At 41.7% G+C, this 26,247-nt stretch overlaps 1 protein-coding gene across 1 annotated transcript in view; it reads left to right on the top strand.

Annotated features, from left to right (window-relative positions):
• The first annotated feature begins 591 nt into the window (after positions 1–591).
• The window catches only part of itga5 (integrin, alpha 5 (fibronectin receptor, alpha polypeptide)), a 48,834-nt gene continuing 23,178 nt past the window's right edge, over positions 592–26,247 (top strand). The window contains exons 1-15 of the mRNA XM_074681625.1: positions 592–1,010; positions 14,230–14,360; positions 20,813–20,913; positions 21,569–21,692; positions 21,834–21,895; positions 22,107–22,152; positions 22,241–22,366; positions 22,477–22,521; positions 22,781–22,824; positions 23,049–23,105; positions 23,675–23,727; positions 23,881–24,089; positions 24,629–24,820; positions 24,916–24,961; positions 25,896–26,009. Coding sequence (XP_074537726.1) covers positions 802–1,010; positions 14,230–14,360; positions 20,813–20,913; positions 21,569–21,692; positions 21,834–21,895; positions 22,107–22,152; positions 22,241–22,366; positions 22,477–22,521; positions 22,781–22,824; positions 23,049–23,105; positions 23,675–23,727; positions 23,881–24,089; positions 24,629–24,820; positions 24,916–24,961; positions 25,896–26,009 — 1,559 coding nt within the window. The 5' untranslated portion in view covers positions 592–801. The remainder of the gene's footprint in view (positions 1,011–14,229; positions 14,361–20,812; positions 20,914–21,568; positions 21,693–21,833; positions 21,896–22,106; positions 22,153–22,240; positions 22,367–22,476; positions 22,522–22,780; positions 22,825–23,048; positions 23,106–23,674; positions 23,728–23,880; positions 24,090–24,628; positions 24,821–24,915; positions 24,962–25,895; positions 26,010–26,247) is intronic.

Raw genomic sequence — 26,247 nt, 5'->3', positions numbered from 1 at the left:
TCACTTTCTGAAGTCTGCCTCGTGAGGTCATTTAAGGAACTACAGTTTCAGATACTTCAAGTTGGCTTTACTTTTCAGCTGCGGAGACTAAGGTTTGAAATCGAGGCGAGTAATTGTCACAAGACTGGATGAAACAGAGCTTCACAGCGTTCAGAATTCCTGACTTATCATGAAAAACCTGAAGAGATAAAATCGACAGACACTGGACAACAGAGGCATCTAAACCTCAAAACACAGACTGGTTAGAAATGTGTGTCATTGACCTTTCTATCACCTTCTCCCAGTCTGAAAGAAGTCAAGATAAGTGGGAGATAAACCCTCAGAGAAGGTCTCTTCTCCTGGTTAATAATCCAAGTGTCACTGATAAAACCTCTTGAACTCTCAAGTGTTAAACTTACCACATCTTTACCACATTGGTTTTCAAACAGATAGGTTAGTGGATGAGAAGAGTCCTTCACAGCTTTTTTTTTTTTTTTTTTTTTTTTTTCGAGGGGAATCACAGGCTCCTCCCCTCCAAACTTTGTCACGGCTGTGGGAACTCCCAGCTGCATGTATGATGAGTAGGTGAGCAGAGGAGGCGTGTGTCTGGACAGAGAGTGAAGCCCAGAGAGGAGCGAGGACGCACAGAGGAGCTGACGGAGCATTAATGAGATACTGGCCGGTTAGAGTTACAGGGATGCAGTTTTAGCCCAAACGCACATCTGTTTTCAGGCTCGAATCTGCGGACTCTGAACGCACAAAAACTGGGAACACTTTTCGTCTCCTCAGAGAAACTTTAGTGGATTAATTTATTCTCAAAGAATGGGCTTGGAACCGTTTCGCGTAAAGACGCCGGGGACAGCACAGCTTCCTACCCGCTCTCTCCTTTGTATGATCGGGCTGTTGCTGACTTTTTCTCAGCCTGTCTGTGAAGCGTTCAACTTGGACGTGGAGAACCCAGCTGTTTACAGCGGACCTGAAGGGAGCTATTTCGGATATGCTGTTGACTTTTATTTGGCTGATTCTGCCAGGTAAGTTTCTTCATGTTTTATTTTAAACAATTAGAATAAAAAGAAGACAACTTTCATCAAACGTGAACAAAGCCTGAAACTTTTGTTTGGGTTTGGATTCATCACTTCAGGATGCTTGTACCCAAACATGTTGCGTGCTAACTTTCCATTGCCTTACACTACAGAACCTCAAAACATTTCCGACCCCAATGTTAAGGTTACAGGGACACTCTCCAAAAAGGAAATAGGAGATTAAGTTGGTGGATGTTGTTTTGGGTCTCAATTGAAATCAAGGCTTTGTGTACTTATTGTGATCCTCAGGACACATGCTTTACGCACACTGTGCACAGCTCACTGTAATTGAATATATTCAGGAAATTACATCTGTGTTCTGGGTGACTCAGACATTAAAGCTCCAGTAATGCTAATCTGAGATAGTGGCTCTTTCATCATCAGGAGGATCAGAAACCTTAAAGATTGACCCTCAAAATCCTAATCTCATTGTCCAACAAAATTACATTTAATTCTGATCTTTTAATCTGATCCTTCCTTCTAAAGCCTGTTAACTGCAACCTTTAGCTATCACATTGTATTGGTTAGGGACAGAGATGCCGCCTGGCTCGGGGGAATGTGATCCCTGTGACACCCAGCATGATTGTCTCTGCATTCTTTCTAATGGGATTTTGGCATCACTCATTTTGAGGGTCTTGAAGTCTTGCTCACATGCCTGTGGTCAGGTCTGATTCCCCAGCAGTATGAGGGATAAATAACTGAGTGGGTCATTGTGACTAAGAGCAAAGCATGGGTTAATAAGATGCTGATAGATTTGTGCCCTGTACGTTCTGGTGAGGCGTAGACCCAACCCTGTAATAATGATTAACAAAAGGTTCTGTGGCTGCAGTCAAGGTTTCTCTCAGACGTAATCGACCTTCCTGGCTCAGCCCGTGTCTCGACCCACCGCTGGACCAGCCAGCATGCTGGGATTTCAGAAAGGGCTTTGTGCCGAGTGGGCCATCAGCAGCGACTCCAGTTTCCCCTGTTTCTCCTCCCTGCTTCCCTGGACGGCAGACACTCAGACATGGGGAAATTTCTCCCCCCTCCTCCCTCTTTCCTCCTTTCACCTCACTCTTTAAAAGCCTGCTGCCATAGCTCTCTTGCCTTTGCCTGTGAAGCTTCAGGAGAGCCGTATGATTTAGGATGTGAAGCCTAAATGTGTGGACCGTCTTCCATGCTGATGTCATCCTGCAGAGCTTTTTAATCCATCCACCACCTCCTCGAGTCCCCCTCCACCCACCTACTGTCTGCATCTCCCCTCGCCTCATTAAGTGCTAGACCCTGTAGACGTCATCTCACTGGTGATTTAATCTGGAGTTTCTCGAGACAAAGGTTGGTACGTGCAGAGCAGGAGTAACGTAAGTGCAGGCTCAACCAGTAATTTTCCTGTGGATGATCTGTCTTCAGAAGTCAAATGTCAAACAAAACAAAGTACAACAGAGCAGATTTAGGAGCATGAATCAGAGCTTAATCTGGAAACCACATGTATCATCTCCGCTTTCTTAGAAGTCGACACTTTAAAACGATATCAGCAGACTCTTGAAATGAGTTTTTGTTATCTCTTTCTCTGCCGTCACATCATCACGGCCCGCGCTCTGAGGAGACGAGGAGAGGGGGAGTAGTCGGAGTCCCCGGGTGAGGTCAGAGGAGGGTTGAAGAGGGAGTTTCTTCTTGTCAGAATGAGCTGCTGTGAGTCCGGCTCTGACCTTTATGAATATAAGTGTTTCTGCTTTTGAAAAACTTTATTTATCTCAGGCTGACTGATGGCGGCTGGAGATGTGGAGACAAGAGAGGAGGATAGTTCACAAATCCTTAAATGTTCAAACACAAAGGCTCAGTCTGTCCCTCTCCGGCTCTCGTTCTTGACAATGAGTTTATAAATCTGTCGTGCCCTCCGGCCTGGCCTAATAAAATTAAGTTTGGACACTGGCAGCCAGCCCACCATGGAAGAACGCCTGAGGATAGAGTGTGTGAACTGTGTGTGGGGACTCCTGTCAGAAACACGCACAGGAAGGGCAGGGGGATATATAGTCCCCTGTTGCGTGTGTGTTTTAATTCATGTTGAGCGAGGATGGACTCCTCACCCTCCTCTTCATCATAAAGACTTCTCTCCCCCTTAAATAACCAAACAGCAGCAACAGACTGCTCTGACTTCCAGCGGTGCCAGGCAGTGATAAGGGAGTGGATCACACTGAGATAGAAGAGGTCAAAGGTCAGGGGCTGTAAATAATAACAGACCTGTAGAGGGGAGTATGAAAGGATGAGACGGTCTCTGGTGTCAGTGGAGGAACTTAAAGAGATCATCGATCTTAAAACAGCTTATTGTCCTGAATGAGAGTATCATGGCTGCTCCGATAGTCCATCAAATGTTGGCGAAAGAAAAGAGTCACTACTAGTTCTCCTTCTGAGAGATTTCTTCCTTCTTATAGGGAGATTTGTAATTAAGTCCTGTCAATTGGTGGGTTAAGTTTGACTCAGTTTGGATGCAGCTTGGGGCTGTTTTATAAAATAAGAATAACTGAGTTTCAGGTTTTCATGGGTCTTCCAGGAACAACTTTCCAGGAAGTGCTCTCTGTCTGTTGTAGGAGTTATCCATGTTGATGAAGAAGATTCTTAGGGAGTTTCTGTTTTAAAAAAATTAAGTTCTGTAAAAGTCAGAATGTATTGTATGATATTCTTAGGTACGCTGCAAGGAAAAACATTTTTTTTTTGTCATGGATAAGTAAAAAACCTCCATCTAAGTCTATGTGTGTAGACCAATGTTGTGCTGAGCTTTTTGTGTTTTTTTTTTGTTTTGTTTTTGGTTGTTTATTAAAAAAAGGAAAAAGCAATAAACATATCTGAAATTCAGAATGTAGGTCGCACCAGAATTTAAGATACAATCCGATTTTATGGGGGATCCCCAGGGGAAAACATTCAGAGAAATCCGCAATGTGCATTTTCTGTGCAGCTGTGTAGCTTATGTGATTTTACTATCCCACTACACTGGAAAAAAAATGAAATCTCAACAAGTGTTTTTGTCTAAATGTTGAAGACCCACGGCCTACGCCCAACGTGCTAACACCTGTGGAACTCACCTCTGCTCGTCACCTGGATGTCATTTAAATTAAACCGGCTCCCCGAAGGGTTAATTTAATTCAAAGTGTAACACTATTTCATTTATATGCAGAATTATTATCTAATGGGGCTAAGTGAGAATAAATGGGTGCCACAAGCCTGTTAGATATATCCAGAACATCACTTGCTTCTTTGAGCGCCATCTTTTAGGGAAAACACAGATGCAAAAAAACATCTCTTTGTGTTTATAGTTGTCACAGGGGTATGAGAGTGAAAAGTGCATCTCAAATATTTTTTTAATCTAGCAACAGTCTCATCTTTCTACATTTGCCGGGCTGTGAATAACACTGACTAAACAGTCTGCACTACAGACTGAGTTTACAAAGTTTGATGGTTGGCATTTACAAGTAATTACACTACTTTGTTGCTTTGCATCCTGGGAAAAGTAGTCTTGGATAAAGAAAAGTACTGTCAAAAAGAAGACTGCTCTTCAACCTTTTGATTCAAAACAAATGACTCCTTATGATAGTGGGTGACGGTGCTCATGGGAAATGGAGTCTAAATCGTGGATTAACTCTACTGATTCCAGCCAAAGGTATAAAGGAGTCAAGAGACTGTGGAAACAAGCATGTTTAAGTAAAATTGTGTTTCATAAAATTTTGTTGAACTGAGTGAGTAAAGCACCAGATTTTTTTTTAACATATCCACAAAGTGTCAGTTGGCCAACAAGTGTCCTCAAACCATGCTTACATATTCAGACTAAAGTGTTTTGGCTTGTAGCATTTTAATTCCATGTTTCTGCTTCTGTGTTTCTTTGCGATATAGCATGATGTGGTCAGGTTACAGTTATATCTTGTTTTGTAGCCTGAGACTTCAGAAAACGCGTTGATCATCCTAATATCTCCCAAAACACGAGCGTGATGATTCATAGTTTGAACTGCAGAGCAGATAGACATCCAGAGGCAGCCTTGGTGCTGTTATAAATGCTTCATGTGATGACGGAGGATCCTCTGACAGAGTTAATAATCTGTTCCAGCTCAGACATGTGTTTCAGTGATGTGTCAGTGATGTGCATTAGCTCATGGATGGTTTGACCATGACGAACACGTGGAGGTCAGTAAGTCCATGTAGGTCACTCCTGAAGTTTACCCTCTCCACAGGGTAAGACTTAAACTAATATTGACATTGGCCTGGTTTCTCTCCAGAAATGTTTTCTCTGACTTTACCAAAGTCCTTCTCCATTTATGATCACTCTCATTTCTCTTGTTGCTTCCAGTGGTGTCCTCTTCTGTGAGCCTCTTTCTAAATCAAACCAGTGAAGTGTTTGAGCTGCAGGAGCACAGCTTGTATTTTTGGGGCTGCCAAACTTTTCTTCATCCAGGTTGTCGTCATGGCGTGCAGACAATGAAGCCCTTTGTCCTCGCAACTGAAAATGTTTACTTGTTTTCCATTTTAGGAGTTTTAACTAAGACTCAATTTAAGAAAAGCTCCTCTAATTCTCTGCTGTCAGACTTTATATGCACCTATGATGATAATGAGAGCGGTAGGTTGGGTAGGTAAGTGTCTGTTCCTGTAAAGGTCAGCGAGGATATACTTAGCACGGTCTGTCTTTTTAAACTCTGCCTGTCTGGCTTGACTGCACCGTTGTTTTAAAGAGCTTTTGAATAATGAGGCTGTGTGTGTTTCAGTGGAAAAAGGAGTCAGTGTGGATTGTGACGATGTGTTTAAAGGGCCCGTGGACCCCGCTGTCACGTCTGCAGCATTAAGTCTGGGAATACCCTGAGGACGTCATGTCTGCGTCTGAATGGAGTCAGCCGTTGGTCAGGGTCGTCCTGACTCACACTTTGCCAGATTTCAATCTCTCACTGCCTGGAGACCTGGTCTGTTTTAACCCTTTAGGTCATGAAGTGACTCACGTGCAAAGGTTTTTTCTTCATATAGAAACAGACCATGACGCCATCACCAGCTTGTGCACCATGGGATCGTGTCAGATCTCATATTTGGGAATGAGATGTACCTCTTCTCATGACTGTCTCTGGTTTGTAAGTGAAAGAGGTGAGTGTTGAGCTGGAGTTGGGGGTGTGCAGACAAAGTGTTTCAACAGCTGCCTCACACCCCCCAATCATCACATTTAATACAACAGGCTCTCTTTCCTGAGGTGAGAGGACCAGACCCCCTGACGTGGGCATTGTGGAGAGGTGTGAACCACCAGCAGTTAAACTCCCTGCAGGAGGATTTTAGGGTGCTTGGGCTGTGAAAAGAGAGGAGGGAGGGTTGCATTTGAGGGTGAGGGTGAGGGTGGGGGTGGGCACAGTTTGGTATGAGGAAAAGCACATGGGCTCAAACGCAACTCAAAGTCGCTGAATGCTTGAAATTTCTCACTCGCCACTTGTGAAATGCTTTTTGCATGGTTGGTGGTTTTGACAAAACAGCTGCTGGTTTGGACACATTAGCAGCAAAATGAAGAGTGTAATACAGACACAGAGAGATGGCAATGCTTCCTGAAAGGTCAGAAACACATGTCAGCCGCTAAATCAACTTACAGATTCAGTAACAAGGCTTGTAACTCCCACTCAGCCACAGAGTAGTGTAAAATCATCGAGTCTAAAGAACTGTTTCCAATCGCTTTTGGATGTCCAAACTTTTTCCTGTGTGACAATAAACAACATTGTTGCACTTCGTCGGCTAGCAGGGCTTGTAATTTTCAGGCCACCTGTTGCTCAACACGACTATCCTTTTGAGGGTACTCAGGAAGCAGTTTTGTGGTGATAGTGGAATCAGATCCTGGACTGTTTATCTGATCAGCGGCGTTTGGTGTAGGTTCAGCCCTCAATCCTTGCTCCTTTTCAACTTCACCCAGGCATGTGGAAATATCTGAAAATATTATAAAAGTCCTGATTTGCTTCAGGCCTTTGGAGCAACAAACACTTCCCTTATCTCACTCTCTGTCTTACAGTCTCATCTGACCGTAAAAACAACATGTGGCTTCTGTACAACACAGTAAACTCTCTGTCGTCTGCGCAGGCCAGCCCAGCAGGCACTGCTACTCTCATCATCCCCAGACTCCTGGACAGCAGAGCTGAATACAGAGCGTCCGGATTGTCCATATGGCGTACACAAGGGCTCAAACAGCTTCTGTCTGGCCTTGGCTTTGAGCTGAACACAAGACTGGTCGGATGGCTCCATGTGGTCTGGAATAAGACGTGACATAGTGCTTTAGCTTCTCATTTTTGTCATTCAGCTGATCTAATTCCAAGAGCCCACGCCTGCTTCGAAAAGTAAATATTACAGCAGCATGACATCATATGACCGCTCATTAATATCTTGAACAGGTCAACCAAAGACCAGGGCTGAACGATTTTGGAAAATCTAATTGCGATTTTTTGGTGGGGATGTTTGTCTTCTACTTTATTCACTAAACACAAGCAATAAACCGTTCTACAGTATGACCAACACAACAAAGGATACTGTCAACATATAAACAAGTCTGTCCAGTCGGCCAGCCCTACATGTTGCGATGAAATGAGATGATGTGATGCATGGATGATTAAACAATGTGCAGTGACATGGTGACCTCTCACCTTTGGAAAAATGTCGGCGGTGTGAAGATATTCTTAAGTGTTGGAAAGTGAAAAAAGAACTGCAGTTTGCAAAGACCGTTCAACAAAACTATCTAGAGAAAGTTCCTATGGAAAGACTTTTAACACTACTGCTTAAATTCACCATTTAAGAGCCAAATACCCTCAACAGCATGCTGAGTAAAAGAGAGAGACGGCTTCATCAGCTGAAAGGAAAGTGTCTTGTCTTAGTACACTTACTCTGTTCGTGGCCGACGTCTTTGAGGACGAAAACGTTTGCTCAGGGAAATAAAGTCTTGGACTTCATGGCTTTGGATGATCTTACGTTTAGTGTTGTAGAGGGCAGTGGCTTTCGGAGGCTTGTGGAGCACATTGAGCCCCGTTAAACTTAGCATCCGTATATGATATTCTGTATTTGGTGTTCGGCCAAACATTTATATTTTATTCAGCTTCTGCAACAAATTTTTATTTTGGTGCATCTCTCACAAACACAGTAGAATATTGACTGATTGATTTGACTTTGAGCCTTGTTGACGTGAAGGGATGGGTACCTTTCATATTTGAAACAATACAGTACTGATGCCTGGTACCTGACAATCGGTACCGGTACTCAACGCTAACAGTTTTCTGTAATTTTTTGTGTTTATGTGGTGAAAAATATCAATTTGTTTAAAAACAAAATATTTAATTCTTTCAATTTAACAAATTTATTCTTCAAAATATAACCTTACAATGCTGTGTTCATGTCCTGCATGGAAAATCGGCTACTCTTCCACTCCCTCACAGTCACAAAGATGCATTTAGGTACCCAAACATGGTAACTTTTGGTTTTACTTTAATCAGTACTCGGTACTTTTGACAGAATTTGGTCAGTATCTATAAAAGTACCTAATTCAGTGCCCAACGCTATTGACGTGTAGTGAAATTATCATTACTTTCCTTGAATAAAATCAGAGAACAAACAACAAAGCAAAGCACTGCAGAACAAGAGGTCTGGTAAGAACAATAATCTGAAAAATGAAAAGGAATCCTCTCTTTTATGAATCTCACACTAGATAAAGTGCAGAAATGAAAATAGTAGGGATGTGTACTGAATTAGGTACTTTTAAAGGTACCAACTGAATTCTGTCAAAAGTACAGAGTATCAATTCACGCTAACCAAAAGGTACCATGTTTAGGTACCTAAATGAATCCTTGTTACTGTGAAGGAGTGGAAGAGTAGCCCATTTCCCATACTGGACATGAACACAGCATTACAAGGTTATATAGTGAAAAAATAAATATGTTAAACTGGCATTATTTTTTATATTTTATTATTAAACAAATTGAAAATTTTTACTACATAAACACAAAAAAGTACCAAAAATTGGTAGCGTTGAGTACCGGTACCGATTGTCAGGTACCAGGCATCAGTACTGTATCGTTTCAGGTGTGAAAGGTACCCATCCGTCGTAAATAGGACCAAATCTTTGGCTCAACCACTAAAATATGTCAACATGTGGAATGCACTGTTTTGTTAAATGAAAAAGAAACAATGTTGAACATGAATATAAATATCAAATGTATAAAAATCTAGCTGATCTCTCATCAGTAACAAAACACAAACTAAAGTGCAGAAATGTAAATAAAAACAAAGTTTTGGCTCAACCACTGAAATATGTAAACTTATGGATTACACTTTTTAAATGTACTTTAATTTTTTTTAATTGCAGCCTTTGCGATTTGAAGATTGTATTCTATCACATTGCGATGCCGGTTTAAATTCAATTAATTGTTCAGCCCTACTGAAGACCCTGCTTCATATTTCCACTTTTACTGATCAAACCGCTAAGCTGAATCATCTCCAGAGTTGCAGAGCTGGAGATGTTTGTTGTATTTTGACATGCTTCATTTATCCGCTGCTGGAGTGAGTTCAGGGTCAAGTGCTGCCTCCGGCCTGGAGCAGGTCACTGCCTCTGAAATTTACTGAACCACTCCAGTGTCTTACACATGTGCTGAAAGCTGAGTGTAAACTCCATGGGTCACTGTACATGTTTCAGTTTTAGGTGTTGCAGAGGTCTAAAGGCCAATTCCACCCTCCACACAAGCCCCATTTGCCTGTTTATGACTACAGATGGTGGATTTTGCAGGCTTAACAAATCTGATTCTCTCCCCTTACTTTTTAGATTAAAGCTTTCGTAATACTTTTCAAGTGACATCAGCTCTGCAGCTGGGGTGGAAGACAATTAAATGTGAAACGGAGGGAAATGTTTGGGCTCACGGGGTGGGGGTAACGGAGGAATTTGCCCTCTCACAACCCCATCCTGTAACCTCATCATAAACTGTATTAACAGTTGCTGCGCTCTCATGGTAGTGTCACATCAGCAAGTTCCTGAGCCCCTAATTTCTTAACCCGACATAAAAAAGTGGTTTACAGTCTGGTAATTATGGTGCAGTGGGGGATTTTTTTGGTAGCATTTTAGCTTCAAATGAGACGAACAAAGTCTTTGCTTACAGTGAAGCTGTTGTTTACACATTCCTAACGTGCAGCTCGGATCATTTACAGTAGTTTAATGAATGTTTAATTGTCAGCCGGGTGTTGGCGGTCATTAGTGGCTGCTGTATGGGCTGATTTTCCTCGATGTGGTGAAGATGTATGTTGCTCAAGCCTCTCTTTGTCAAGTAAGTCTCCTCTTCCCCCATAGCAACAAGGCACGTACAAATGAGCAAGTGAGGATTAGTTTTAATTCCAGTAGCCAAAACATTTCACTGCAGATTGGTCATGGCTGTGCTTTGCCTGCTGTGATTCCCATCAAACCAGCGATGGTGCTGCTTGTGAGCAGCCTTTTGTCCAGGCTTACTTAGGCCACTTTGGCTAAACAACCTGATGAGTCTGTCCTTCAGCAGAACAGCTGAGGGTTGTGGCCCCCTGGACCAATTACATATATTTGCATACCCATCCCAAAGGCTTGTAATACACTCCACCTCCTCTCACAAAGGAATTCGTAATGCAGCACTCAGCCGACTGCGCTTCATTAAATGCTAATGATACATACTCTTTACCTTTGGAGCACACAGCTCGCAGATAAGGTGTGGGGCGGGGAAATGCCAGTTTAGATCAGATCCCTGCCTGATAAAGACCCATTAAATGCTAATTTATTTTTATCAGCTGTACTTTCAGATTGCAATCGGTGAATGTGTGTCTGCACATCTGAGCCTTTCAGTGTAAAACTCTCCAGCTGCCGACTTGCTGAAACCATGTACTTGTTTTGTTTTTTCTTGTTTTTATTTCACCTTGAAGAACTGCCATAACTGGGCTCAGGTGTGGAGCATGTGTGCCACTTTTCTTACCAAGAACATATTTGCAGAGCACAACTGCTCTGGTTGAATATTTTCAGACTGCTCATGTATTTGAGACGTGGAAGATTTCTGCTCTGTCATTTTGAGCAGAAAGTCTCTCTACTCTTACTGTTATTGTACAGGTGGAGCTCAGCTGCTCCTGTTCCTGCAGATGTGGTCAGAAACTGTTTCTCACTCAAAGACTTGGACTGGTTTGTTTCTCTTTCTCTCTTTCAACACAAACCAGGACTTTCTGCTCCACATTTAGCACTGATATTGTACTGGATGTCTTCTGAAGTATCAAGACCACATATAACGGTGTGACTCTAAGCTCATGACTTCTGTTGCGGGGCCCTTCTTTTGTTCTCAGTTGTGTGTTTACAAAACCTTTAGTGCTGACATGATTTAAAAGCTTTTGTTCTGACCACCAAGACATATTGACATACTTCTGTAAGATTTTTTTCTAAAAGCAGTGCCATCAGTTTTTCTGTTTTGTCATCTGAGGTTGAGTTCAGTGGAATAATTCATGGCATCAAAGCCATCATATGAATCCTGCTTCTTTTTCCTTTATTAAAATATACTTGAAGTAGTTTCAGGCTTGACGGAAACTGGGTCAAGATTTTGAGTTACAACAACAACATGTTTGTTAGTTAATTATTAATTACTTAACATCGGCTATCACTAACATTCAACCACTTCTTCAAAAGCACAACAGTCTGCTGTTATTTTACAATGAAAAAATGAAAAAATGAGAACATTCCTAGCACCAATGTGAGCTTTTGTTGCCATTATTGTAGCTCCTTTCAAAACAATTGACACAGGTTGGTTCCTTCAAAACGGGCGTTTATTCGGTGCTGTCTTGTAGCACGAGACACTGAGACGTTGATACCTTTATTACAAAACGTGTCATAAACTGCTCGATATATCACAAATAAAATACGAACATAAACACAAACAGGTGTGGCACTAACTCGTTGGCCGCTTGTTGTAAAGAGAGTCTTTGATACAGTATTTGATTAATCTTCTTTTCTTGCTTCTGGAAAGTCTGACAGTTCTCAGATTGTGTACATTGAATATGACGCGTCCGTCTCACAATACCGCTGTAGCGGAACCGAAAAAACGCCGAACTTAAGTTCCTCTTTGAAACGTATCTTTTTTAACATTCCAGTTTTAACTCATTTATAACTTAACTTATTTATCTAAAACACATGGAATTATTTAACATGGATTACATATTTCGTATGACTTATACACACAAATTATGACAAATGGGCAACACTTCCCTAGTAACACAGAACGTAAAGGGAATGTTATGTTATAACATAACATTCCCTTTACATTCCCCATAACATATGTTATGTTTAAACATATTAATGTTTCCTAGCTGACAGTCAAGCAAGCTAGCTAACGTCACTTTTACTTTCAACAACTTTATTATACGTTCCTAGCTCATGTGTTGTTAGCTTCTTGACAACAATATGTGCTATCAACTGTTAGTGTGTGCTAGCTAACATCACAAATTGCTAACTTATCCAGCCTTTTTTAATTTGGCTTTATGACCATACTGTATTTTTGTCAAACAACAATCTGTGTTTACTTTGAGGTTGAGTTTAAGTGAAGACAACATATTGAGAACTTGTTTGCATATGCAAGAAAACAGCTAATGTTAGCTTTATTGATCTTTTAGCTTAAATTACCAGTATATTTGTAGCATCAACATTAGCTAAAAAAAAGTCTAACCATTTTTATTGCATTTTGTAGCACAAGCTAGCAGTTGTGACCTAACTGTTAATATTTCATGCTTTTTTCAAGATGTTCAGCGACTTATTTTCTTGGTGTTCACTAAAATTTAAATTCCCACCAGCTGAGTGACCTTAAGGTAAGCAGACATTTAGAAAGCTCCAAAACTGAGAAAAAAATCATGTAACGTCGCTCAATGTGGTACAATGTAGTCGGAATATTTCCAAATTGTTACGTGTGGCTAGCATAATTAAGCTAGCTACACCTGCTTCAGGTCTTCCAGGCGCTTTAGAGTAATTTTTAAAGTTTTGATCAGCTGTTTATTCTGGTGCTGACTATCAAGGCTGTTAACTTTAATTCATTTAGTTGACTGTATAATAACACATCCTTACCCTATTTATTATGAATTAAGAGACAGACTATGATGATCTATAATCCATCAGATGCCCCTTGTTGGTACAACTGTTTGTCCTGCATTTCCATATTAAGACAGTGTTTGAGCTTCCGACCCACAGCATGATGTCATATGATTATGGTAAATTACTCAATTTAACTCCATTCTGACTCATTCTGGCTACTTGTCTTCCTCCAACCCTTGGGAGTAATACCCTTGGGGCAGGATGCTAAGTTTAGCCAAATTGTAAACCTTCACGCACTATTGGAAGATCAGGGACCGGAAAAGGTGGTCCCTTCCTGTTTTAGAATCCCCCAGACACCGTCTGGTCTCAATGGTCCCATGCCTCCTTTACTGACATCAATGGCTGCAACTTTTTCTGTGATGCTTTTCGGGTCATGTCGGTGCAGAATGAGGTAATGGCTGAGCCATGCACTTGAGCAGCTCTGTCTTTGAAGTGATTTTCAAGTTCATGATATGTCATTATGTTTGCCTGTTACCTTCTTCCTTCTTCTTTTTCATCTCTGAAGTTTTTTCCTGCGTTTATTGTTCTTACCTGTAACAACTGATGTTTTTATGTTAGTTGTAATGGTCTGTGTGCCTTCCTGTAGCTGTACAGTATAGCACCAAGGACATGGATGTTTAGTGTCACAGCTGTAGAAACAAGAGTGCGACTCCACTTAGCCTGTCTGCTTTCTTGTTTTCCTACTCAATCTGCCCCTCAGGGATGCATATGTGACCGTGTGAGTGGTTCTCCTTGTGTGTCTGACTGCACAAGTGGAGCGAGTGTGTTTTCTAAGCATCACATGTGCACATGTCAAAGCCGCAGTTTTCCCTAGCTGTATGGGATTATGTAAAACGGTGCTGCAACCTGTTAAAATGTTTTGTTTCTGAGTCAGAATACAGCTTGCGTAGCGATAAAATGTGCACACGGCACAGTGTTTAAGTCTGTCGAGTGGGAGGTCAGGAATGTGTCTTTTTAATCAAGGCCAGGTTAAGAGCTGCAAAACTTTGCAGTATGTGTGCTTCTAAGCATCCTGTGGTTTGGTCAACTTGTAACTCTGGATTTCTTCCTTTTTTTCTCCTGTTTTTTTTGCAGTGCCAGTGTGGTAATAGGAGCACCCAAGGCCAACACACAGCAAGCGAACGTCACACAGGGAGGATCCGTGTTCTACTGTCCATGGAGCCTTGGCCAATCAGATTGTCACACTATTCAGTTTGATCCTGAAGGTAAAAATCCATATTTATCTGTGCTTAAATATGGAATCTACGGTCAACATATATGCCAAATACCTCAACAAATCTTTTAGCATCACTGGAGAAGTTACTGAAGTAGAGATCCTATTTTAACCCTCTCGAAGGCCTGCTGATTCTCGTACTCTCCTGAAGCCACTGGAGCACATCCTCTCTGCTCCTTTTGTCAGCAGCAGGTCCAGATCAGGCGTCAGCATTCCACTTCACTGAACTTTTGTTGGCTTTGTTGGTTCCTGGATGCTGGATGATCCTGTCTTCCTGTTTGTACCTTCTATTTGGGGCCTTAAAAAAAGATAATGGGGTGTTGAAGATGTTTTTCCAAACTCCTCCCATCCTTGAGGTCATGTTTGTGCTGCTTTACCCAAGGAGCTTCAGGGAGATAAGCAACCAGTAAACAAACAGGGCAGACAAAGACATGTGCTGTTTGTATGACAGGTGAAGCAGAAATCCCCGGTCTTGACAATAAGACTCCAGTTGATGGAAGTAAAGTGGTTTAGGGGAACACAAGGAAGTGCGTGAGATTGTCTAATGAGTAGATTCATGTTTCGGTGTGATGACAGAGTCGCCTTCAGTCTGTTTGGCTTAATGGAGCCATGGCTAAGTGAGGAAAGGCACAATCAAAGCAAAAACACTGTGCTGTTGTTACTGGCTTTTTGACTGAACACTCACACACTCACAGTTTGTATCTAAGGCACATATAAGGGGACAATCTTTGCTGCCTTCTTGGCTGCCTTCCCGAGCTTAACATGGTGCGCCAGCTTAAATTTACGGTCCGTAACGCACAATAGTTAGAAATATTCCACTGAGTGTTTCACAAGCCTGCTTTAACAACATTCTTTTATTGGACGCTGCTGCTAGGTACCCTATTTTTGCTCTGTTTTCCTTGCAACATAAAATGTGTTGCACATCCAGGGGTGCTGGCTGGAGGCCATGGGGAGTGATGTCATAGGCAAGCAGCAAGGCCTTACAGGGAAGGTTAGTCCCTTGGGAAGTCAGAGAATGTCCTTCATATATTTTAAAGGGCTTTGAAGGAGCTGATTGGAGTGCCAGAGCTGGTTCTGACATCTGGATCATGGCACAATCTCTGTTAGACATCTGCATGCAAATGCAGCCATGCCAAACAGCTGTTACATGGATGACATTTACTGCTGTGATTCATTTACTGTAGTTGTAGCTCTTTTCCTTTCCAATTCTGACAGTGAAAGCCAGAGCAATAAAAAATACATTCAATGATGATACTGGCTGTTCATATGTTCTGACTCCCAGGTTGTCAAATAAAGCCGCTAGTTCAGTCGTCCAACCCAACAAAAGATGTTTCTTTAGGTATGGCTCTTCCGTTAGTTCTGCCAAGTGAAGTAAGGTAAAAGAGAAAGTCCACTTGGTGGTTTGTTGATAACTGTTGGGTCAAACAAACATTGTGCCTTCATCTTCGTGGTAAGAGTTTGATATTGATGTAGGAAACAAGGTTGATGTTTTCTTTATTGTTAAACCCAGATCATGACCATCGTCCCGTATTTAACCAAGCATCAACTCTTGTTTGAAAGTTTACTTATTCAAAGCTTCAATGAGGAACTAAAGGTTTGCATCAATTTTCACTTTAACATTCTATTGTAAGATAAATGGCTACTTTTGCAATATGCTAATGGTTGTAATGACACAATACAATCTGTTATGATAAGATCAGATACAAAATGATAGGATGGGAAATGATAAGAAAACAATTCAATATCATACATAACAGCAACACGCTATTGGCTATGATTTGCAAAACGATATGATGCGATAAGATACAATACAATGCGATATGTTGTGATGCAATACAATACTATACTGTATGGTAGGATGTGATACATTAAAAAACGATGTGATACAACACTATACAATGGGATACCATAGCCCCGTTTCCAACAGCGCAGTTTGGTTTGTCTCAGCACGGCACACATTTTGTGGCATTTCCACGGACTAATCCTGGGCCAGATCCCCAAATAACCAAGACGAGCCAGCCCACTTTTTGGGACCCTTCCGTATGGGTGCCAGACTAAACCAATTTGCACCCAGATGGTGGAGCTACAACACTGCAGTCCGTTGATTGATCCAAAGAATCATCTCTTAGTGGCTGCTGCACAGTCTTCTCTGAAACAAAACTTAATTGCACTTTGTATCAAAGAGCCACATGGAAATCACAAAGAAGATGAATTGCTGAATGTTTCCGATAGTTGTTCTTTGTTTACTGTGTCACGTTTTTCTTCTTCGTTGGATTTATTAGCGGGGTAATCTGTGTCGCGCTGCTTTGGCGTTATGATGCAGCTATCAGCATCTGGCTTACACGCCGCCTACCACAAGGGGGCATGGTTGGCTGTGGAAACGCAAACAGGAACACCAACAGGAGCCAACCCATACCGAACCGTACTGATCTGAACTGGACTGCTTGGTGAAACAATTTCTTTCAAGACCCTTGATTTTGGACGATTGGATGCGGACTTAAATTGCACTCTTTTTTAAACTGTCGCTCTTGTGGTTCCTGGATCATCATATTTAAAAGCTAAGCTGCTAAAAATGATGAAACTCTCCACCATGAGTAACAGAGCCACTCCATTAAATTTATCTCCCTCCAAATTGTTGCTTACAGGTATTCTCCTATAACAAAGTGGTGTCATAGGTCTCCCTGCCTCTTGGTGAGTTTGAGCTCTGACCCACGGGCCACAGACCCTCTTAATTAGCCTAACTAATTGGGTCAAAGTGGCGAGAGGCCCCCCTCCCATCCACTTCCTCTTCCATCGAGATAAGAGCCTTTCTATGGATCTGAGAGGGAGCAAGGGCAGTAGGGAGGGTGTCAGAGGGGCACATACAGGATGGGAGGAAGGGAGGCAGGGTGAGAAAGCCAAGGGGGGTGAGGGGAAGGAGGGGAGAGGGAGAAACCAGAGCCCTGTTCCTCTGCTCCGTCCGGCTCGGCTCTCCTGCTGTTGGTACTCCCACAGGAGCAGCTGATGTGATGAGTGAATTTGGCCATTTGTCTTCCAACCCAAGTGACACACACAAAAAAAGACACAGAGGGCTTTAACCCACTAATGGCTGTCCTCTCACACACAGTTCAAAGGCAAAGTGAGTCTACTGATGCACTCAAGACCTCAAAAGTCCTCTGCTGGTCCCTGGAGACTCTGAGCCGGGCACTGTGTCACACAAACCGGCTTCCCAGGGGACTCCAGTCAGAGGACAGTTTTTTTTGTGGCCTCGCTCTCAGTCCCTTGCTATCTCCCGTTGAAATCTCCTCTGTTTTCATTGAAAGCATTTCACAGGACTCCAGCTGGCCGACTTCAGTTCCCCTGCAGACAACAAGCAGAACTTTTCATCGCCCATTACGGTGACACAGAACATACTTCATGCCATCATGTGAGAACTTTGCTCAGCCTCCCTGAGCAGTTATGTTGGTGTGCTTCCTTTATTTAACATGGTTGAAAAATTACATGTAATCAATCATTGTCTTCTTTTTTTTTTTTTACTTTTAAAGCTCCAAATTCCGACAAAAGTCACTCCAGGATACTTTATTTATAGAGCAACGCTAGTCTGTGCTCTATAAGAAATTATTATGATGAGGCTGTCAATGAGCAATCACTTAAAAACGATGGTAAGAACAGACTTCTCTGTCATGATCATGACCCCATACTAGCAAATTTAATGACTACAATACCAAAGATGAACTGTCAATTTACTGCAAATCAGTGAGAGATTGGGGATCATTGATGGGGATAGAGAGAGAGGGATAGAAACAAATACCAGATTGAGATATCCCAAAATTGTAGTAGTAATATGCTAGCAATACCCACATTAATGATAAACTAATCTAAAGTCCCATTATCACAACAACGTTTCATCCAAAAGGGCTAAAACACAGTGGCAACACAGTGAAAAAAAAAAACGTGTTAACATGGCAATGGCACAGGGACTGAAAACGCTGTATTAAGCATGCCAGGCCTGTAGTTGGTGATATAACTGTCTTCTCCAGAAGCCGCTTTAGGGAAGTCTCCACCAAAGTAGAGTTGGGCCGATCATCTGGTTTATTGGGGAATACTAAGCGCAGAAGTGGAGCAACAGATCCAAATTTTGTTGGAAGAACTCTACTTTGGTTGAGATCTCCCAAAAGCGGCTTCTGGAGAAGACAGTTATAGCACCACCTACAGGCCTCAGTCCCTCAGCGTTTCTGTGTAAACACAGATTTTTTCACGTGTTAACGGCCCCTAATAGTTTCTGCAGTTAGAATGAACTTTATAGACTGTTAAAAACATGTATGTGGTCGCAAGGATATCACCCATTGGTTTCTGGAGAAACATCACGATGCCTACAGATGGTGGTCAATGGATTAGACAGGCTGTTTACATGGAAACGCATTTAATAAGAAGCAGTAAACTAAAGTAGCTGTTCCTTTAAATGGATTTGAATTTTTAGGGTAGTTGAGGATACAGACTTTGAAACCACGTTTCATAGTGAAACCTTGAGAAAATCTCATCAGTCTATTGTTGTGTGGGCTGTCGGGGGCATTATTTTGTTTATTTGTAAAAAAGGCTTCTCATATTTGATGGAGCCATTGTTGCCTAAATAAGGCCTAACTTCTGGCTCATCTTTAAACCTGTTAAGAGGTGGAGTTGAGGCCATAGCTTAGCTGCTCACTTGTCTGTCAACAGTTGACCATAAACCAAAATCATTTAATGTTCAAAGCTTAAGATTTGTTTTTTATCTGCTGTAAAAAAAACAACAACACTCTAACATGGGTGTCAATGGGGTCGTCTCTGCTTTTGGAACCAGCCTCAAGTGGCCACCTGAGGAACTGCAGTGCTGTGCTTTTGTGATGGCCTTTGATTTTTAACACTAAAGGGTGCTGCTTGTCCACATAGCAGAAAAACTTAACTCTTATCATCAGAGCAACAGTGTTTGGATTACAAGAGGACTTTCCTGCTGCTACTTCTAACTAGCTTGCTAACACGGTTGACACAGCCACTGTAATTTTCAGCCCTGACTTCTCTGGTTGCTTACATCGGCCTTGTCCAAACAGAGACCCCCGAGTTATGAAAATACTTACAGGGCAGACGCTTATAGGAAAAGTGCTCTGCAGCTAAAGCAGATTAGTAAGAGTAACAAGGCCATAAAGAGCGCTTTCAAGTGGCGGTCATGTTATTGCCTGTATGGCTAAAGCACTTCTTTTCGCACTTAGACTTCTGACCACCGAAAACACTGGGGAAAGGTCTTACTCCTGTCAGAACATGATGAATAACTCAAGAAGGAAAGCCCAATGATGGAGATTTAGCAGGAATTTAACTCGGTTGTTGAAAACTTTCATCTCTTTGCTTACTGTCTTGGATGAAGGGCAGAGTTGCGCGAGATAGTGCGTGAAAAATGAATGGCAAGATGGCGATAATATTGAAAATGAAAACAGAGGGAAGGGAGACAGGAGTGTGTGCCTAAACAGAGATGACTGTGAGGTTGCTATGAGGAAACTGGGCCAGAGTGTGTGTGTTTTCATTGGACTGGACCCCAGCCCCTTCGCTGTTTCCACAAAGACACAGAGCAGCTCCAGGCTGCCGAGTTGGCGGGAGGAAAGACCAGGGGCGGACAGGCGTGGATGGAGAGTCCTGACACAGCCTGCACAGGGTTTGATCTCTAGTAGGATCCATCAGACTAAAGTGACAGTACTTCCCTCTTTGCAAGAGTCTGAAAACCGCAAAGATTAGTACAGATTGCTTTCCTCGCATTGGCTTTGGTTGCTTTGACCTTTCGTTTGCAGATCTCAAACTCTGATCTGATATCCCCTGATGTGATGTGACTTCAAAATCAATTTGTCTGCGCTTCAGTCTTCTCTGCAGCACAGATGTAACATCTGTCTTCCAATAAAGTTGTGTTTAAAACCTGACTCCTTGGACCATCTGTCATGTCACCTGCTGCTGTCAAAGTGTTGAAGTGGGAGATCAGCGTCAGTGACCAGGTGGTCAAACAGAGTGACGGGGTCACTGGGGTTAAGCTAAGATAGTCCAGTCCAAATTCAGGAGAGCGAAAAGACTTCGAGGTCCCTGAGTGGAAAAAAGTCTGAGACCAGACGTTGGTGAAAATAACAACAGTAATATTAATAAAAATAATAATATCAAACATATTTTTCAAACTTTGACCAGCATTTTTTCTTTGCCGGCACTATGACTTCTTTTTCTAATTTGGACATGTCTCGTCTTTCCAGAAGCCCAGGAGCACATTCCATATTTCCTTCCTAATATGACTGACTTTACACAAAAACGAGTGCAACTAAAGTCCCACAGTCTGCGTCTTGCCAACCATCCAGATGTTTCGAGGGTCTGGAAAGAATTTGGATACTCATTGTCCAACTGTAGGAATGCATGTTTTGTACAACTGCTGTTTCTTAGAGTTATTGTCTGTGTTTCACTCAGGGGATCGCACCGCCTTACTCAATGACACCAAACATCAGATCGATTTCAAGTCCCACCAATGGTTCGGCGCCACTGTGCGGACTCACGGTGACACAATCCTGGTAAGTTGATCCTCTCAAAGATGGTTTGAGTGGAAAAGTAGGGTTGGATATGGTGTTGATGTTTTGTTTTTGTTGTCATGATTTTTTAGCTGCTTCCCACTTTGTTGTTTTTTTCTTTTTTTTATGGTTTTGTTTTGTATTTTTGTTGTGTTATCTTTCTTATTGTGACATTGCATTGCTTTTTTTTTTTTCAACTTTCCGCTACACCACTGGTGCTCTGTTTGGTTATGACAGGCTTTCACAGGAGCACTCTCAGGTCACATGACTCGCTACTTTGAGTCATGCCTTACACTGATGTCAGAGGGAGTGTGTCTGCTCTGTGTCAGAAATTTGTCTTTCAGATTACAACCTCTTAAGTTGTTATCATTCAGGCACAATTTTCACCTTCTGCGTCAGCCCACTGTACAGAAATGTTTCGTGCACCCCCTCGAGGACTCCAAAGTTTAGCCGCCCCTTGTTTGGTCTGATAGTTCAGGTTGTGACCTGGGTTAAGTTACATGGTTACCCTGCTCCAGATGTACCACTGACCTCAGCCCGGGTCTCCTCCTGAGTTCACTGGGGTGTTGTTGCAACTGGAAAAACATCTCCCACCTAGAAGCTCACCCCATTCATCACCACATCTCCTCCCTCCCTCCCCAACTCCCCTCTTTCTCAGGCCTGCGCCCCTCTCTACTCCTGGAGGACTGAAAAGGATGTCCCCCGTTCTGACGCTACAGGAACATGCTACCTCTCAGCGTATAATTTCACCAAGTTTGTGGAGTATGCTCCCTGCCGAACAGGTAAACAGACTTAAATACGACTTTTCTCTCTTTTCCTGCAGTCTTTTATGACACTTGACTGTTTTTAAAGATGTCCTTCAGTATGGATAACAAATGATTGTTGCAACAAAGTTTTAAAAATGCTTGACTTTTTTATTTCAGAGATCAGTGATGCTGGGGGTCAGGGCTACTGTCAGGGAGGATTCAGTGCCGACTTCACAACGGTAATGTCTTTGACCTTGTTGGTAAAACTCAAGAAGTTTCTTGGAAAACTTTGAAAAGAACAGAAAACAAGTATTCCATTAAAAAATGTTGAAAATTAAAAAAAAAAAAAAACACATTGGGATATAATCAAACTCAGCTAACAGGTTTAAACAAAAGGGGGCATTTTAGTCAAAGTGAAAGTGAAAGTAACTCATAGTTTTTATCTTTCAGGATGGCAAAGTTGTATTGGGAGGACCAGGCAGCTATTTCTGGCAAGGTATGGCAGATACACTTTAAAGTCTTGAACATTACGCCTCAAAATTCTTCAGTAATCAGTTTTTTATCTCTCTTTGGTTCTGCTTTAGGTCAGGTGATCTCTGCAGCTAAGGAGGACATCATTAACACCTATTACCCCGGCTTTTTCATGCAGTCTGTGGAGAGTCAGATCCAGACAAAACAGGTCCAGGTTAAACACGACGACAGCTACCAGGGTAAGAGAAGCAGCTGCTATCTTCCTGCTTTTATCAATGCTCCACATTCGCCTATATTTTCATTTTCCTGCCCTGTAAGCTCAGGCTGATGTGTGCTCTCTGACCTGCAGGCTACTCTATCGCTGTCGGGGATTTTAACGGTGATGAAGTGGAGGGTAAGTCAGCAAAACTGAGTTTGTACCCTCATAGCTAACGTTAGCTGAGGCGTGATAAAGGTACTGCACTCAGGAGACAGTTACATAGCATTCCAAATAATACAGCTGAGGAGAGGAATAATCGATGTCAGATGAAATATTTTATGTGATTATTGAGCTGGAAACGTCATCAGCACTGGAATTCTCTTATCTCCTGCTGAGAGTGACCTGGATATTTTCCCTCCTAAATCTCTGCTTAATCTCTCTGTGCACTTTGCAGATTTTGTGGCCGGTGTTCCAAAAGGACTGAAGCTTTATGGTTCGGTAAGAAAGCTTAATCATCGCTCTTTTTTGGCTCTGGATTTGGTGCTTTTAGAACAAAACGCCTGGGGTTTAGATTTGGGACTGATGCAAGAAAGAAAAGAAAGAAAAGTCTGAGTATTATTGTCACAGTGGGATTTATTTTTGCTGCAAAGTTCGTGCCAGAAATCGTGCTTGTGTCGGGCCATATAAAAAGACGTTGACCATATGTGGCTGCTGTGTTGCAGGTGTCTATTCTGAACGGTACAGACCTGAAGACCATGATTAACTACACTGGCGAGCAGGTGAGTCTGAAAAGTCTTATCTCAAACGCTCAACTTCTTCTGCTCTTTCATCACACAGAGCTCCTAATTTGTTGCTTCACTGTAAGCAAAAATAATTTCCTTTACAGTGTTTTCCTAACAAGATTTTGGTTTCTTTCGTGGTTTGCTTTTGAGCGCGACTGTACAGGGAAAAAGAGCTCTGGCAATTTGTGAAAATGGCTCTGGGAATAGAAAAGCACGGAGCTCTTTTTAACTGATGATGGATTCAGCTGAGTAAATAAGAAATAAAAGGGAATTTTGCTTACGCTCTGCAATTCAGGCTCATTCTGCAATGCTGGGATTAACGCCCATGGCAGAAATTCACAAAATTAAAGTAAACTGGAACAGAAACAGAAAACACACTGGGCTGAACCTGTAAAACCCATCAAGAGTTCATGTTTCTTTCAACCCTCACTTTTTTCTATGAAAAAAGCAAGTTTGAAGACACGTCTGTTTGTTTAATTTAAAAACAAACCAAATTGTAATGATTTTTCAGGATTCTGATGATTACACTTTTGCTGCCTTAAGTCATGAGACCTTTGTATTTCCAGATGGGTTCATATTTTGGCTACGCAGTGGCAACAACAGACATCAACAATGATGGGTGAGTTATTTTTCCCACCCTCTCACTTCTTTCTCTTTGTATCCAGATAATTAGTTGGCAGAACCCAAATTAGATGCCACCAACATCTCATTACAGGCGCCAACGTGTCTGATCTTAAACGAGTTTGTGTGATTTCCTCTTTCTTGTCTGTAGGAAGGTCGACCTGCTGGTGGGAGCTCCGATGTTCATGGTGCGAGGCTCTGATGGACGCCTGGAGGAGATGGGTCGGGTTTATGTTTACATCCAGCACAGTCCCCTGAACGTGACGCTACACCTACCTCACCTGACGGGCACCCAGGTGTTTGGGAGATTTGGAAGCACTATTGCGCCATTGGGAGATCTGAATCAGGATGGCTTCAATGGTAAAACATAAATAAATAATGAATCCATCTTTTCAAAAAAAGTTAGCTAGTATTATTATATTTCTCTACATCTTAGGTGAATCAAAATAAAAATGACTGACACATACATGATAGTAGACACATTAGCGAACAAATGAAGATAATTTGGCTGCCTTAAGATTTGCTTTTTTCCATATACAACCTCAATGCCATTTGTTTTGCTGTAGCACTCTAAGCTAGTCTCAACTGTGACTGCAGTGACATTAAATTTCCTTGTCTGAAAAGGCTTGAGCATAATGCCTGATGTGTTTCCATCACTTTACTCTGTAACCCATCATTAATTTTCTAAATCTTTGGTTTTTCAGTTATAACCAGCCAAAGCTATGACATAATTAGCCTCAGCTGTGCCTTGTGTGTAGTACTCAGCACAAATTAGCTTAAGCTCAAGGCACTGCGGCGCTTAAATATAGCCCCACAAAACCACTGGTTTTATTATTTAACTTTTACTATTTCCCTTAAGAGCGACTGTGACTGAAATCTGACTTTTGTTCATCTGACAGACGTAGCGATCAGCGCCCCATTTGGAGGAGAGGACCGACAGGGACTTGTCTACATATTCAATGGATACTCAAGAGGTCTCAGGGAAAAACCATCTCAGGTGATAGCTGGACAATGGGCAGCTGGGACGCTTCCTGCTAGTTTTGGATTTTCCCTCAGGGGTGATAAGGACCTGGACATGAATGGATACCCAGGTGAGAAAGGCTGTTAGTTAACAAAAACAATTAAGATCATTTTAAAAGTCTTTTTATTAAAGATTTTTTTAAAACTCTGTTCTTTATTTCCTTAGATCTTATTGTCGGAGCTTTTGGTGTCAACAAGGCAGTTCTCTACAGGTATGTTGTTTAAATCATACAAATACGGCTGTTTGCCTGTTTAAAGATACATACTGAAAAAAATATATGAATGAAATACTTATTAAGTATTTTTTATTGCAAATAAAACGTAAAAAAAAGCCTCCTAAAGAAGCTCATTTCCTACGTTAGCTGAAAGTAGCAGTTATCATACCTGGTTAGCTAGCTAAAGTGACTCAGCAAGCTTTACTTGGTTGAGAGGTTAAAAAACACCTCCAAAGCTCTGTTAAATAGATAATATTTTTTACATATGTAATTTTTTTTGTAATTTCTACAACATTTTAAAGCTTAGAATTCTAGTTGGCAGATCCTTAATCTTTGAAGAATGCTAGATAGATTGATAGCGGTCTCCTTAAGCCTGTGTATATGCTAGGTTAAGCTAACCATACCCTTAACAGGCAGATATGAAGAACACCACTAAAGCTCTCTGACATTTACAGCAGATATGTACAATAGGAGCTTAGTAATTTTTAAGAAAAGGATAAATGAAACCAACAAACGAACCTACAAACAAACAAAAGCGAAAAATGTATCAAAGACATTAGCCATCATGAATGTATGGATTCATTGGTCATGAATCCTACCTTCATACATAAGCTTGTTTGTGCTTACATACACCCAAAATATATCTCTTTATCTATATGAATATTCATACATCCAACATATTTACACAAATGCACAACTTTACATTTTCAAATGACAAATAGAATTGCAGCTGTAGCTTCTACCCTCTATCACTTGTCTCAGAGCTAAGCTAAGCTAACCTTGTTCTTAGGAGACAGATATGAGTGGTATTATTGTTATGAAGTAACTCTCAATTAGGAGACTTATTTCTAAAAAGTCTTGTGATTTCTTTGAGGCAGTTAAAGACAGAAATTGAATCTTTGTTGATTGCGTTTTCTTTTTTACCCTTTAGGTCTCGCCCGATAGTGAACACCTATGCTGTTTTAAAAGTTAACCCCACCATGATCAACCCTGAAGAGAAAAACTGCATGGTCTCCACTGGGAACGCCAGCATTCCTGTTTCCTGGTGGGTGTCTATCTCGTCCAGTGGCTTCCTGTGACTAACGCTTCATTTCTGCCTTGTTGGTTTTTATTTGACCTTTCTGCAGAAAGATGGGCTTCCCCATTTCCCCTCACATGGATAAACAATCCAATCCTGCAGGAAGTTCTGATAAGAAATATCCTGCCCATCAACAGTCACGGTATTAATACCACCGGAGAGCTGCTCTTATCTGACCTATTTTCAAAATGTCTTCATATCATGG

The sequence above is a fragment of the Halichoeres trimaculatus genome, unplaced genomic scaffold (genome assembly GCF_033239565.1).
Source record: "Halichoeres trimaculatus isolate MK-OKI-2021-1 unplaced genomic scaffold, fHalTri1.1 fHalTri1_scaffold_11, whole genome shotgun sequence".
Taxonomy (NCBI): domain Eukaryota; kingdom Metazoa; phylum Chordata; class Actinopteri; order Labriformes; family Labridae; genus Halichoeres; species Halichoeres trimaculatus.
This window is presented reverse-complemented; position numbering and strand designations above follow the sequence as displayed.